General features: G+C 39.8%; 1 protein-coding gene across 1 annotated transcript in view; it reads right to left on the reverse strand.

Moving 5' to 3' along the window:
* Positions 1 to 36: 36 nt before the first annotated feature.
* The window catches only part of CNOT6L (CCR4-NOT transcription complex subunit 6 like), a 99,519-nt gene continuing 85,982 nt past the window's right edge, over positions 37 to 13,573 (reverse strand). The window contains exons 11-12 of the mRNA XM_075606822.1: positions 11,337 to 11,539; positions 37 to 10,586 (exon numbers count right to left, since the gene is read on the reverse strand). Of these exons, the coding sequence (XP_075462937.1) occupies positions 10,374 to 10,586; positions 11,337 to 11,539 (416 nt within the window). The 3' untranslated portion in view covers positions 37 to 10,373. The remainder of the gene's footprint in view (positions 10,587 to 11,336; positions 11,540 to 13,573) is intronic.

Below are 13,573 nucleotides of genomic sequence, written 5' to 3' on the forward strand. Positions count from 1 at the left end.
ATCGCGTTTATTGGAATAAGGACGATATGAAAAATATGCAGTTGCAAAATGGCCATTTATTGCCTACATAGATGGGGGTAAAAAAGGTACACAAGGAAACAAGCAAATATTATTTAGCCCTATACATTATGTGTGAGCAGTACCCGATCTCCAAAATGGATAAAGTATTTTGTCATCAGAAATAGTAGTTTGAGGTCCTTTAGCACCTCCTCTCTTCAGCTGCCACAAGTCTAGAAAGCAGAACTATCAGTGCAACTTTTAGGCTGGATTTTGTATTATTCACATTTATTTGTAATACTAGGGCATTACCAGAGCACACAGCTTCTTTTTTTTTTTGTACATTATATATTGCCCAAAATACCTCATCTGAGCTGTGCGATCCAGAGCCTCTCTGTTTAATTGCAGAAAATACAAAAAGGTTAAAATGGCTGGTGATATTCGCTTTCTATACATTTACATTCCAAAAATGCACTGTAACAAAGAAGACCCATTTGCTTTAATCAACCATAGGGAAGGGATGAGTAGTTTTGCATATTCAAATAACAGTAAAAAAAAAATAATAATAATCTATAAGCCACACTGATATTCATAATTATTACTTGGGACAATGCTTCACATAATAGAACTATAATAAAACAGGTTTTATGTTGCGTGCTAAGCTCAGGCATCATTACTTTCCCATTAAAGGAAGGCAGTTTAAAACCCACAATAGTTGTGTCATTGTGCAACATTTGTAGTTATGCTGCAGGATGGATTAGCTTTTATTGAACACCAACAGCAATGTTCTTCATTGGCTTTGTACGTTAATTTAGAAATCGAATGTAACAACACTGCAACTTTACTACTTATGGGCAGATTCTAGGTAGTCCGACTTATCTGAGATTTCGGGCGTTCGCATTGTAAATCGGTCACGTCGGACTATATAGAATCAGCCCCTTCGGAAAAACATTCCATTTTGACCACAATTCAAGTGTGGATGCAGCTACCATCAGTGCTGGAGGCAAGTCCTGTCCTGTAGTGAAAGGCTAGCTGGGACTCACACTGAAAAGCAGGATAAATCAACTGGTGTTCTATATACAGTACTTACAAAATACCAGAAGGTATATACAGTACCTACAAAATGAGGCAGGAGAGGATGCTTTACCTTTTATTTTTGCCTCGCTGCCACAAAACACGCCAGGCCGTTACCAGAATGTTTAAAAAAAAATAAAAAAACACCCCCCCAAAAAGTAACACTGCTTTGAGAATACAGCCTTGCACGAACAAATTATTGTACTAGGGTAGGAAAGTATGGGTTTTAAGGAAGTTATTAGATTATTCTACAGCATGATAGGGCTGCAGTGTGCTGCTGAATAACACATTATCGGCACAATAAGCAGACAAGAGTGTTAATGTTCTGAACTCAGCCTGAGCTTAGCACGCCAGGAAACATCATCACTGGGTCATCTCTAAAGGTGTAGGCAATAATACACAATACACAAGATGGTGTACATAACACATTAGTTGCTTGTAAAAGGTACAATATGCAAGTATTTAAACAAAGCCAAAGCCAGGGTAAGAGTAAGCAAAAGATAATTACATCTGAATTCTGTACTCATGATTTAATTTAATATGACCTCCTATCACAATGAAGAATACAACAATGTAACATATCAAAACAGTCCCAGTAAAATGAAACCAAAAGAAACCAATTATTGAAGATGTGTGAACTTCAGCCACTAACATGTCAAAGGGTCCATATCACTTGACTTTTTTCTGCAATCAAAATAGTTCTATTAACAGATCTTACCATGCACTACTGGGCTTCCCTGTGAAGGGCATTACAGTACTCTGAAAGGCGAATGTGTGGGGAAAGCTTCCCATCTCTTATTTTTGCTGAAGGGGGCCACTGAATCAAAATAATTGTTGCATGTCTTTTTTAATGCAAATGGTCATGAAAGTACTATGCAATATGCAAACCATGGAAGTAACGAACGGAGCGCAGAATAAAGCACCTGAAATCTCTATATTTCAATAGAACATGTTCCCACATTCAATTGAATAATAGTACATTTTCGAAATGTGCGATGGCCAGTATGGCTCCACTTCAAGAGAATGACAGTTAACCAGTGATAATGTTTATGGTACCTCCGTGAATATATCCCATATATGTTTACAATACTATGGGTATCCAGCAGTCTTTCTAATTGAACAGGATGTGTGACTTCACACTTGTACACAAGACAACAAATGATTATGAAAGGAATAATGTGATGTTTAGCTGGTATAATGTTAAATGGAGTCAAGAGTTATTTGTTGACTTATTACTGTCCAAAAATACCCAGTGCATGCTTAGTTACTGTACAAAGATAACCTGGTAATGTCTGGGAAGATAAACGAAAGAGTAAGCTGGACTATCTTTATCAAGTTGGAGTATGAACTCCATGCCTTTCTAGCCTGCACAAGTACAACTTCTCCTAATCAGACTACAAATATATGGCATCCCAAACACCTCTTGCTAGTAATCATGCAGAGCAAGACACAGCAGAATCTTTTTATGTACCTCTAAGTACTGTGGTTGGGATAATCCAGAGGGTCTAAGGAGCTCTATGCAACATAACTTAACTTTCCCCGGCAGATCTTTAAAGGGTCTGCACTTGCGCGTGTCTGATGTGTACAATATAATACATTATATGCAATCCTGGTCTGATACTGCAGATAAGCACTACTGAGAAGCACGGGGACACCTTTAGAAAAGGAAGACTATGCAAGATTTAGCAGCGAGATATGCTATTTGGATGAATGGAAAATACTAAAGCAACATGGACGTGCCACAGTCCCTTTAACATTATGGCATGCACCTGATAACAAGCAAAGTGTCAACGGAAGGTTTTTTTTGGCATGGTAAAACCACTTAAATATTGTTCAATTATCTATGCAGTATCTAATCAAGTGATATGAGCCTTTTCTAGCAGGTCATTACTAAGGCAAAAAAAACAAAAAAAAACGCACAATAAAAGGACCGTGGTTTAGGAATAACAAAACTTGCTCTGTTATTTACATGTCAAATTTTTTTTGTTTACCAATTTGGGTTGCAAATATTTTTCAGTTTAGGAAACATCCAGATAAACATAAATCTGGCAGGACTGAAGACCGGCACGTTCCAAATGTGTTTGCAAGGTTTGCTGTGGTTCCACTGAGTAGAGTATGATTTGAAATCCTGATAAAAGGCCATTTTGACAAAAGTGAGACATTTAAAAAAAAAATCATAATAGAGAAGTGGTTGAAAGTTGGCAGTGTGACAAAAGATGGTCCATGACAGAAAGGTTTGTGACAGGGAGCTTTTTTGTTTTTCTCCACTTCCATTATTTAGGGGTAACATTTTTGCTTTGGGGCTGCCCATTATACTTGTGTGACTTAAGGGGAAAGCACTCACAATGGTGATGACATACACACGAACTGTTACGAACCGACATGTCAACAAGAAATAATGCTGATAAAACAGTTCCATGTGGATTTAAACAACCAAAAGTCTCTACTGTCGTATATTCACTTTAAGAACAATAAACTGGTAATGAAACCTCAGAGTGAAAGCCAGAGAGACTAAAGGGGTAGTTTTATATTGCCTGAATCGGCCATTCGGGACCTTAAATCAACATTGAAGTCAATGGATATTTTCAAAAGAAAAAAACAGGTAAGACTCCTCCCCCACCCCACATTCCCTATGGTGGTAGTTCTTTAAACCGCCAAAGTCCAGAACAAATGGGAATTTCTGGACGATAGTGCCCGATCGGTACTTTTGCAGTTTAAGGAATAACCCCTGTGATTTCAGGCACTACTCCCCCGGCTGCTGTAATTCTTAGAGAGTGCTAGCTGGTCGTTTAATAGGACAATCCCTAATGCATAGTAAGCTCTTCTGCGATTTGGTAAAGAAGGGTGACAGATTCTAGAACGTATACTTTGTTCAAGAGGCCATTGAAGGATGCAATTGTATGGGGCTAGAAGTGAAACCAGTTAAAAGCCTGAGGTAAAGCATACCAGGCTACGTAGGTATTATTCAATAACAGTTAAGAGCCAATAGTTTTCAACGAACGACGACCATTCAACTGAAAACGGTTTAATGATCGCTATCGGCTATCACTGTTTAGTGAATATGACTTTCTGATCCCTATTCTTACAATGAAAGAGTGAAGCTTCTCTTGAAGCCAACATTGGGGGAAAAAAAATTAAGAAAATATCTTTACAAAAGCAACGTGGAACAATGTTTTTTGGGTCAGAAATAATTGACAGACTTATTAATTGCTGCACCATGTAAATCTTAATGCGCAAAAAATTATATGTACTGTAAAGTAATAAAAGGCTAGCACAAAAAGGATGAATTTTGAGCAGGCTCACAAATTTGATTCTGAGACCCAAAAATGTTACCTTTAAGTTTTTCTGACTGAAAATCCAGAGGATTTTTCAGAGACTTCTAAAAGCCCAGTGTGTCAAAAAGATCTGATGTCTCTTGGAGACGAAAGAGGTAAATTAAGTATATCAAAAGCTGTGATGCATTCAGGACATCATTGTGCCAGTTGTAAAGATACTGTATTGCAGAATAGATAATCTCTTCACCAATTTAATACACACAGAAAATAGAAAATAGCTATCTCATACATGTTTTCTTTTTTTCATTTTTTTTCTCGTTTTTTACATAAAATCATTTTAATCTTTAAAATAAATCATCACCCCTAAACAGGGTCAGGATTTTTTTTTTTTATTTCTTTAATTATTTCTCTGCTTTCTTAGGCAGTGCTGCTGGTTAAAAACTTGACACCAAACAATTGTGAAACAAAAGATCTGAGTGAGCAACATGGTACTTTTATCCAAAACCTAATTCCAGTAATCAGGCCGGTCCTGAGGGTGCTGCAGAATACCCAATGTCCAACAGCTTTGAATATTTCACAACACATTGCCTGTTTTCATTCACCCCCCCCCCCCGCCCGCCCCCATCCCCATTTTAAATTAGAGTTTGGATACGGATTCCATTAGGAAAACATTGAGGCCAAAACATACATATGTATCAGTATGAAATAGGTGTCCCATTATCTAGCTCTTATTCATGTGCCTGCTGCTGGGTGTCATATTGCATTCTGCGTTTGAGCAGGGAAGCAGTTCGGTAAAAGGCTATTGAGGCGGGTTATTCATTAAACTGTGATCACGCCAATCGGGAACGATCATTGACTTTCATTGGAGTCTCCGTGCAATTGTGTCCCGTTCAGAACTGTCACAATTTAATGAATAACCCACTTAACCCTTTCACCGACAGAAAAGGCCACAAGTCACAAAAACTTCCAAGTGTCTTATTTTCAGCTTCCATATTGTCCCATGCGGAAGCCAGCGTCCCCGGACAGACACATCAAATGGAAACCCGAACAGAATTGCTGCGACGTTTATAGAAACAGTATGGAAGTCTTCATTTGCGTGACACAGTGTGAGCATTCCCTGAAAGCCAATTCTCTTATATTGTTCAAAGAACGCGATTCATTTAAAGCAGAAGTATCAGGAGAAAAAAAAAAACCTGAAATACTTGAATAAGTTGCGTGACGCCTTACCTGGCTTATTTCTCTCCTTAAAAGCAAAGCATTTTTTGAAATACCGTGTGATTTAGTTTTTTTTATTAGCTGATGTAAACTCTCCCACCCCTCGAGAGTGAATGATTTATTGCGATATAAAGGCAAAGTTATTTCTCTGTGCCACAAGCTTGCACTCAAGGGCACCGGACAGCATCCTGTGTAATGCAACACAAAGCAAACTTTAGACGTGTGCTCTGTGGGAAATCTGATATTTGACCATTGTTATTATAAGGCAAGTTGAAATATTCGGTAACACGCAACATCTTGAAAAATGAGACAAGGTTTTAGGAATTGAGAAACGTTCCATTCAACGTGACATTTCTTTTTTTTTTTTCTTTTCCTATTACTTCTGCTTTTTGGCGATTGAGAATGGGCGCAATATCACTTAGAAGAAAGAAGGAACACCACATACTGTACTAACAGATGGATCGAAGAAAGCAAAAGAAACATGTTGTTCCCTTTAACTCAATAGGAGGCCTACAAAGCAGTGTCCGGCATCTGGCAGTGAAGGGGTTAATGAAACCAAAAGCTTATACAGTAGATACACTTTATTTCATTATTAACTTGACAATTTAAGTCTCCCATATGCAAATTTAGAATCGATTATATATATATATAAAAAAAAAAAAAGGAAATAAAGAAAATATACGTTTCCTTGGGAATAAAAGGCCCCACGGCCTATTTCATTAAACATCATTACAGATTAACTTCAAAACTACCAATGATGGAACCAGATTGACAAAAAATTGAGAGCAAGGTTTGGTGCCCATTCACAAGGTCTCTTCTTAAGAGGCCTGAAGACTAAAGGACCTGCCGTGTACGCTTCAGAGTTGGCCGACTTAAGGTAGCAATCCCACCACACCTCCAAAACCGTGTGTGTGTGTGTGTGTGTGTGTGTGTGTGTGTGTCTGTGTGTGTGTGTCTGTGTGTCTGTAAGCTATAGGGATCCCCCGGCTGCTTAGAAACCTTATTTTATGGCCAATGGAAAACGAAGATGTCTGTGATGTCACCAAATTGGAAGCTGTAATGTCATCTAACGATGATGTCACAGGTTTCTACTGTAGGCCAGGTTCAGGATGACTGCAGGGGCCATAGTAAAGGGGAATTTCAAATTTAACTATCTCAGCAACTGGAGGGTTCCAAGGCTCAGGGTGTCGATGTTCAGCAACAGGTGACCCCCAGGTTCAAATAAAAAGAAAGCAATGAACAGCACATTGATTGCCGCTTTAAACTACGGTACAGACGGTCAGAGTGATGAAAGCTAGGCTAATTCATGACTGAAGCGCTGATGAATTGGCAATGTATACCAACCCGTCACTGTATTTTGTTGCTCTAACGGTCAAGGTGAAACAAAACATGGGCAGCTTCCTTGTGTGCAAAATGGGTTTCTGGCTCATAAGCCTTTAACGGGGAAACGTTGCCAATTTAGCCAATAACATTGGGAGATTATAGTCTGGTCCTATCCTAGCTTTTATAGATCTTTATCCTGGCTGTCCAAATTCTGAATGGTACAAACCAGGATAATATTTCCCAGAATTCTCTGCAATTAGGACTGAAATGACTTGGTTGACAAAGTTGATCACTTTACTGCATTACAACTGGATGTTCTTTACATTTGATGTTTTTGTGGCACTGATGCATTTGTGTTAATATTGATACATTATAGTAAAATCTATTTAAGGTAGCCATTTAATCCTACCAGCACTCAAGGGGGTTAACATGCTACCAGTCTTTGGTTTCCCTTTTCTGTGCTACTACTGGTGTGCGTTTGGTGGATACAGAGGACACAATTCTGGCAGCCACAGTATATTTCATAGCATTTGATAGCCGAGATTTTTGCCCTTATTCAACATGCTGTGAAGTTCTTTACGCCTTGCTCAGGGCAATATTTACTACCTAGAGGTATCTTTTGTAGGCCTACGCGGTATGCTTAGACGGCCCTTAATCTATTCATTCGAATGTGGCAGGAATCTTCCCGAGTAAGAGGAAGACCACTTCAAAGCGTGTTGAAAACGTAATATCCTGTCTACTGGTGTACAACGATTAACATTTCCCTTATATACAGTACCTGAGGTATTTTAAAGGCATCAAGTCTAAAACTCAAATGTGACAATATTTCCAAAATTCTATATCTTCTAACATCATCTAAATGCCCGACCATTCGTGCTTATCGAATTGATTTGTTTTTTTTTAATTATTTTAGCCTGTTAGCCTGTTGGGATCCCCAAAAAGAGTATTTTGTACTTTTGAACTTCTTTAAAATGTTTCCAGATGGTGAACTTTCCTAAAAATAAAAACAAATAATTGAAATAAAATCCCTGCACTCACAAATATCCCCTGATGCACTTTAGAAATGTAGAGAAGTGAGAATAATGGTCATCTATATATTACTGTACTCTTTTCTACCACCTGTGACTTCAATATCCACCAACAGCCACCTGCTCTATCCTCAAACAGTGTTCACTTGAATCTGTATAAATCAAGCTCAAGCATCCGTGGTGCAAAAGATCACGATAACTTAAACAAAAAATTTAGAAAAAAAAAAGTGTTGTCCTGTCCCTCAGTACATGAAACCAAGATAAATAGAAGCAACATTTAATCTGCTTGGTATTTGGTGCGACCCTATGTGAGGCTTAGTGAGGCCTTACCTGCTAGAGAAGTTTCCAAATGCATTTGAGGCCTTTCTGGCAGCGATAGGTTGAATGGACCTTTTGCTAAAAGTTCACAGGAGGAGTGAAGCCCTTCTGAGAAGTGATCACACTGAGGCATGAAGCAATAAAGTGCATAGAAAAAAAGGCTTATTTAAAATCTGATTTCTTAAAAACACAGCAGCAAGCAGCAGAACGGAACAAACAAAAAAAATAGAACGAACATTTTGCATGTGGGGAACACCCAACCAGTGCAATCCTGTCCTACTAATTGTGAAAGAAAGATAAACCACTGCAAACTTTTTTTTAACCCCTTCGTTGCCAGGTGTGCCTTTGACACTGAAGGTATATACGTTTCTCTATCCCCAATGTCAACACCGAATAGCTCAAAAGACTTGAACAGACTGCTATTACAGGTCGGTGAACTACTGTTGGATAATTTCTTCCAAACCCCAGCGAAGATTTTTTACTCGTGCTGAATTTTGGCTAATTGACCATGGTCACGAAATGAAATCCAGCGTAAAGACACATCACAAAAAAGATAAAATAGATCAACCCTACCACCCTGGCCAAAAAAAACCAACAAAATATCCTATTTACAGAGAATGTAGGCGAAGTACCCGTGAATTACGTTTACTGTGCTCTGTCTTTGAAGTTTGGTGATTTGACAAATGGAGCCCATAAAGTTTGGTGATTTGACATCCCTCTTCTCCAACATTCAGTGTTAGGCCCTCCAGCTCTGAAGCAAATAATCAACAAGGTGTTTACCGTGGTTAGGTCAGAGACGTGCAGAAACATACAGAAAGGGCTGACAAGATGTTAGGTTAAACACATTATTTGAAAAGAAAAAAGAAATGGGATCTTTGGTTACAAGTTTAGCCTCCCACGCTTTGTTTGAGCATCAGAAAACCAGAGGCAACCAAGATTCTTACATTCCTGTGAATGCTGGATGGTTTAGAACCCCTCCCCCCCCCCAACCCTCCCCAGCCCCCCATCTTGGAAGATGGCAGGGGAGATCCGTTTTATTGCAAAGTGTCAAAATACAAGAAATATCTGACAAATCAGGAAATATTATTGCACAGTTTAAATCCGTATTGACGGATGGTATGCATTTTTTATATCCAGGGGTTGAACTCAAGACAGCAAATCCAACACATTAGCAGCAGCAGTTGGAGTCTACCATTGGAACGATGGTTAAGAGGAAGGTTGAAATCAGCAGGGAAATTGCTCTGGCCTACTCTCACTTGTGTCTAATTTAAAGGTGCCAAGTGAAGTATGGATATACACGTTTATGTTCTCTTAAATCACCACTGGCAACGAAATCAGTCACTGATTAGGGGCTCAGAAGAAAATTATTACTAGTGCTCTGAACAAGTGGTCATAACTACCCACAGTGTAGCTCAACCCCCCAAAAATACATATATAAATATATACACACACATCATGTATGTGTTATATATAAATATATATTGAATTTTTTGTCGTCAAGAAGAGGTTGCAATAGCGATACTGAATTGCCACAACTCTGCCAAATTAATAATTTACTATCTTGTGCTTGACCTTGGGAAGGAAAGCTATTTTGTCCTTGAGAGCGGGGTCAATCTAACCAATTTAAAAAAAAGAAGAAAAAAAAAAAAAAGAATTTCAAATCAAAGTTTACAATTTATAAGACATGTATTCAAACAGCTTTATGGAAGGCAAGAGAGCGAATATGGCAGCAAATCCTTGAACTGCTCATAGAAATAGGGAAATGCATTAGGAGGGGAAAATAAGCGATAGAAGAAGATTCAGTGTCACCTTTTCTATAGGCCTTATAGGCTGTGAATTAAATTGGGTTGTACATGAGAATAAAGATTGGGGCAGCAAGAAAGGGGGCAGCACGAAAATAAAAAGGTATGCTCGATTAAAAAACAAAAACAAAAAAACAACACAGTTGGGAGGACAGCGTTTGTACCAGCTCTAATGCCAAATATTGCCCCCCCACCCCTGCAATTAAACGCAGAACCACGGCATTGACAGAAGGGAAGGAGCCGTGAGAAAGCAGCTTAAGGTTGGCCATACTTCACTTCTATAGATTCGCTTTTACAGCTGTACGGGTCCATGAGAACAGGTGCCCAACCCTTAGCCGGCACTACCTCCTGCTTGGCAAGTGCACCCCGTTGATGAGAGGCAGTAGTGGAGGGTGGAGTTCCAGCTGCGTTAACAGTGAAAAGTGGTCAGAAGGGACATGGGGGTGTGGGCAGCCGGTGATGTTGTTCTCCGCCATCCACTGAGGATCTAAAGGCCCCAGGACGCCAAGCACGTCCATGTGTGTCTTGGAATAGAAGATGTAGTCAATCACACCCTGGGGATGAACAAAAGCATAGAGAGGGATCAGTTGAGATATTGTGTTACTCTGTAGCCTGAGCATCTGCATCCTTTCTAAGGCCGCATCCATAGTGCAGGAAATGGCGCCGAAACAAACACTAGGACGCCAAAGCATATGCGCATGCGCTAGTGCGTGCACATGCACTACAGGGAGAGCGGCACTTCGCAATACAAACCAGTTTGTATTTCCGGCACGACGCTGGGTCACGGAGGAGCGCGGAAGCTAGCGCGTTCTAATATGGACGCGGCCTAACAATGCTTCAGCAGGATTCTGCCCTCACACAATCCTATGTTCTTAGATAGGTGTGATTAAGGATTTAGCACAACTGCGATGTGTCTGAATCTATAAGTTGAATTCGCCCTGTCTGTGGCACCAATACACTGACTAGAGACATAGGTACCTGTTTCCATCCTTGAGTAAAGGTACTTTTCATCAATTTTGGCTAGCAGTGCACAGTGCATATTTATCAATATGTTGCATTCAGTTATGCATCTTGGACTATACATTAATGCTTTTTTCCCCTTCTCTGAACACAAGCTAACAACTGAGTATAAATGAAAAAAAAATCCATATGTGCGCCAATGAATTTGATTAATATGATCCACATGTTTGACACAGGGCACAAATAATAACACAATGTCAGTACATCTAGGACTGAAAGTTAGGTGGGAAGAATGAGGTGTTCATCCAGAAAATGCAAAAGGAATTCAAATGTCTATCTCTTACTTTGAAATCAAAGGTGTAATTGGTGTAAGGCATCAAGTTGTTTTCGTAGGTGCTCCTCAGTTGGAAGCCGTGCGTGATTCTTCCATCGGGGGGGCCATTCTTCCCATTGCAGTTGAAGTTCGTGAGACACTCGTTGTAGCGCAGCTCCTTGAAGTCCTTGTGATTGTCAGCTACCGCTCCGTTTGTCAGATACTCCACTACACCTGATGCAGGAAGCAAAGCGGGAAGAAGTACGATCGCTTTGAGTTACAGTTCATGGCGGGGGGGCGGAGTTTGAGGAAACATCAGGATGTATGTTAGTAGCATATTGCTGGAAACCCATAACCAGTTTATCAGGTCTAGTAATCGGTTACATTAACAAAGGTTTGACAAATGTTTAGAAGTTAACAAGAGGATCATGCAGAATAATATTCTATGGCCCTTTGCCCCCAAATCCTAATACATTCTGGTTTACAGACTAATATTCCTGAGTTCTGTGAAAAGGGATGATACGCTAGATAACACTTGCACACCCTAATTGTTTTTTGTATTTTTGGGTTACGACAGATCCAATGCTGATCATTCTTCCTGTAATTATAAGAATTTAAACTCAGGGAGTGCTAGGACCTGCCAACGGTCATGCCTTGAAGTTGGCTACCAGACTTAAAACACTTTGGCCAAAAGGTTGAACTAAATGACCCATTTTCAAGAGAATATATAGGTATTGCACTGTGTATTTTTGTCACATTGGAAGTAGCTTTGGGCATCTTTTGTTGTTGTTGTTGTATACAATTAGCCACACCCACTAGCACTCTCTTGGACACTTACTGTATATACATATATTATGTGGTAATGTTTGGGGTTTCTCAGAGCTTGTTGGGCATCTGTGTGTTTGTATTTTGTGTAACCTAGTTCATCGTATTTGCTAATAGCAAACAGCATGGCCCCACCCTTGCTTTACTTGCTCCTCTACTAGTGCTAATAGAATCAAGTGCATCAACAGGGGCAGGCAAAAGGAGATCTGCAGTTGTAACATTCTACTAAAGGAAATAACTTTTCTAGCCGTCATACTCTAGGGAGAAATTAGGTGAGCGAAAAAAGTGGGTGAGGGGACAGAGTGTGAAAGCGGTAGAGCAGGAGGAATTTATAAGGAAGGTAGAATGAGACACAGCGGGAAAGAGGAACAGAGGTACAGATGTAGCAGGCATCAGTGCACCCACCAGAAAGCATGAGAACGCGTTAGCCCTGCCCCTTTTTGTACGTACGGCTAATTACTTTTCAATGGCGTTTGTTTCCGTTGGCTCGTTGTGCCCCCCCACTGCAACGTGCAAGCGGAAGTGTAACAGGGACTTATCACTGTTTGAGAGAAAATGCCTCTAAATCCAGCAGGGAGCTGGTTAATTGCAGACAGGCAATTAACTAGACTCTACCTGGCCACATTAGAGCTCTAAGAAAAGCCTCTTGTTGGAAACAGGAGAGATTCCTGAGTTCACAATTGGGCTGACACAAGAAAGCAGAGAAGCCTGCACACAGACACGGTCTTGAGCACAAAGGCTGTGCAGAGATCAAGACACCCAGACACCTATATTTCCTGGACACACAGGACCCAGGAACCTGCCAGAGACTGACATGGAGGGCCACCTGCTTAAGGTACCTTGGGATGATAGGCTGGTAATAGGAATATCCCTCCAGTCCTGCAGATAGGTTCTGGGAAGTAAGTTAGCCCTTACAAAGGGATAGGGGTTTGTTATTTTGTTATTGTTGTATGTTTTGCCTGGATAATTTCACCCTAATCCATTATATGAACCCCTGCACAAATCTCTTACAGGGAGCAATAACGCCTGCTAAATCTACACGTGTGAAGACAGACAGAGGATGGAGAAGTGAGGAGAAAGGTTGGAAAATATGAGAAAAGGCAGGGGATGGTCTCTGCTTTTTTTTGTATTAGTGTGTGTGTGTATGTGTGTATTAGTGTGTGTGTATGTGTGTATGTGTGTATGTGTGTATGTGTGTGTGTGTGTATGTATTTATGTGTATATATGTGTGTATATATGTGTGTATATATGTGTGTATATATGTGTGTATATATATATATATATATATATATATATATATATATATATATATATATATATATATATATACACATGTATGTATGTATGTACAGTGCTCGACACTCGCCAGGCGTGAACGGAAATTGGCCGGTGGCCAGCTACTTTATTTTCCCTACTCTGCGCAAATTTAAAACAAATAAATAA

The sequence above is a fragment of the Ascaphus truei genome, chromosome 1, assembly GCF_040206685.1.
Source record: "Ascaphus truei isolate aAscTru1 chromosome 1, aAscTru1.hap1, whole genome shotgun sequence".
Classification (NCBI taxonomy): Eukaryota; Metazoa; Chordata; class Amphibia; order Anura; family Ascaphidae; genus Ascaphus; species Ascaphus truei.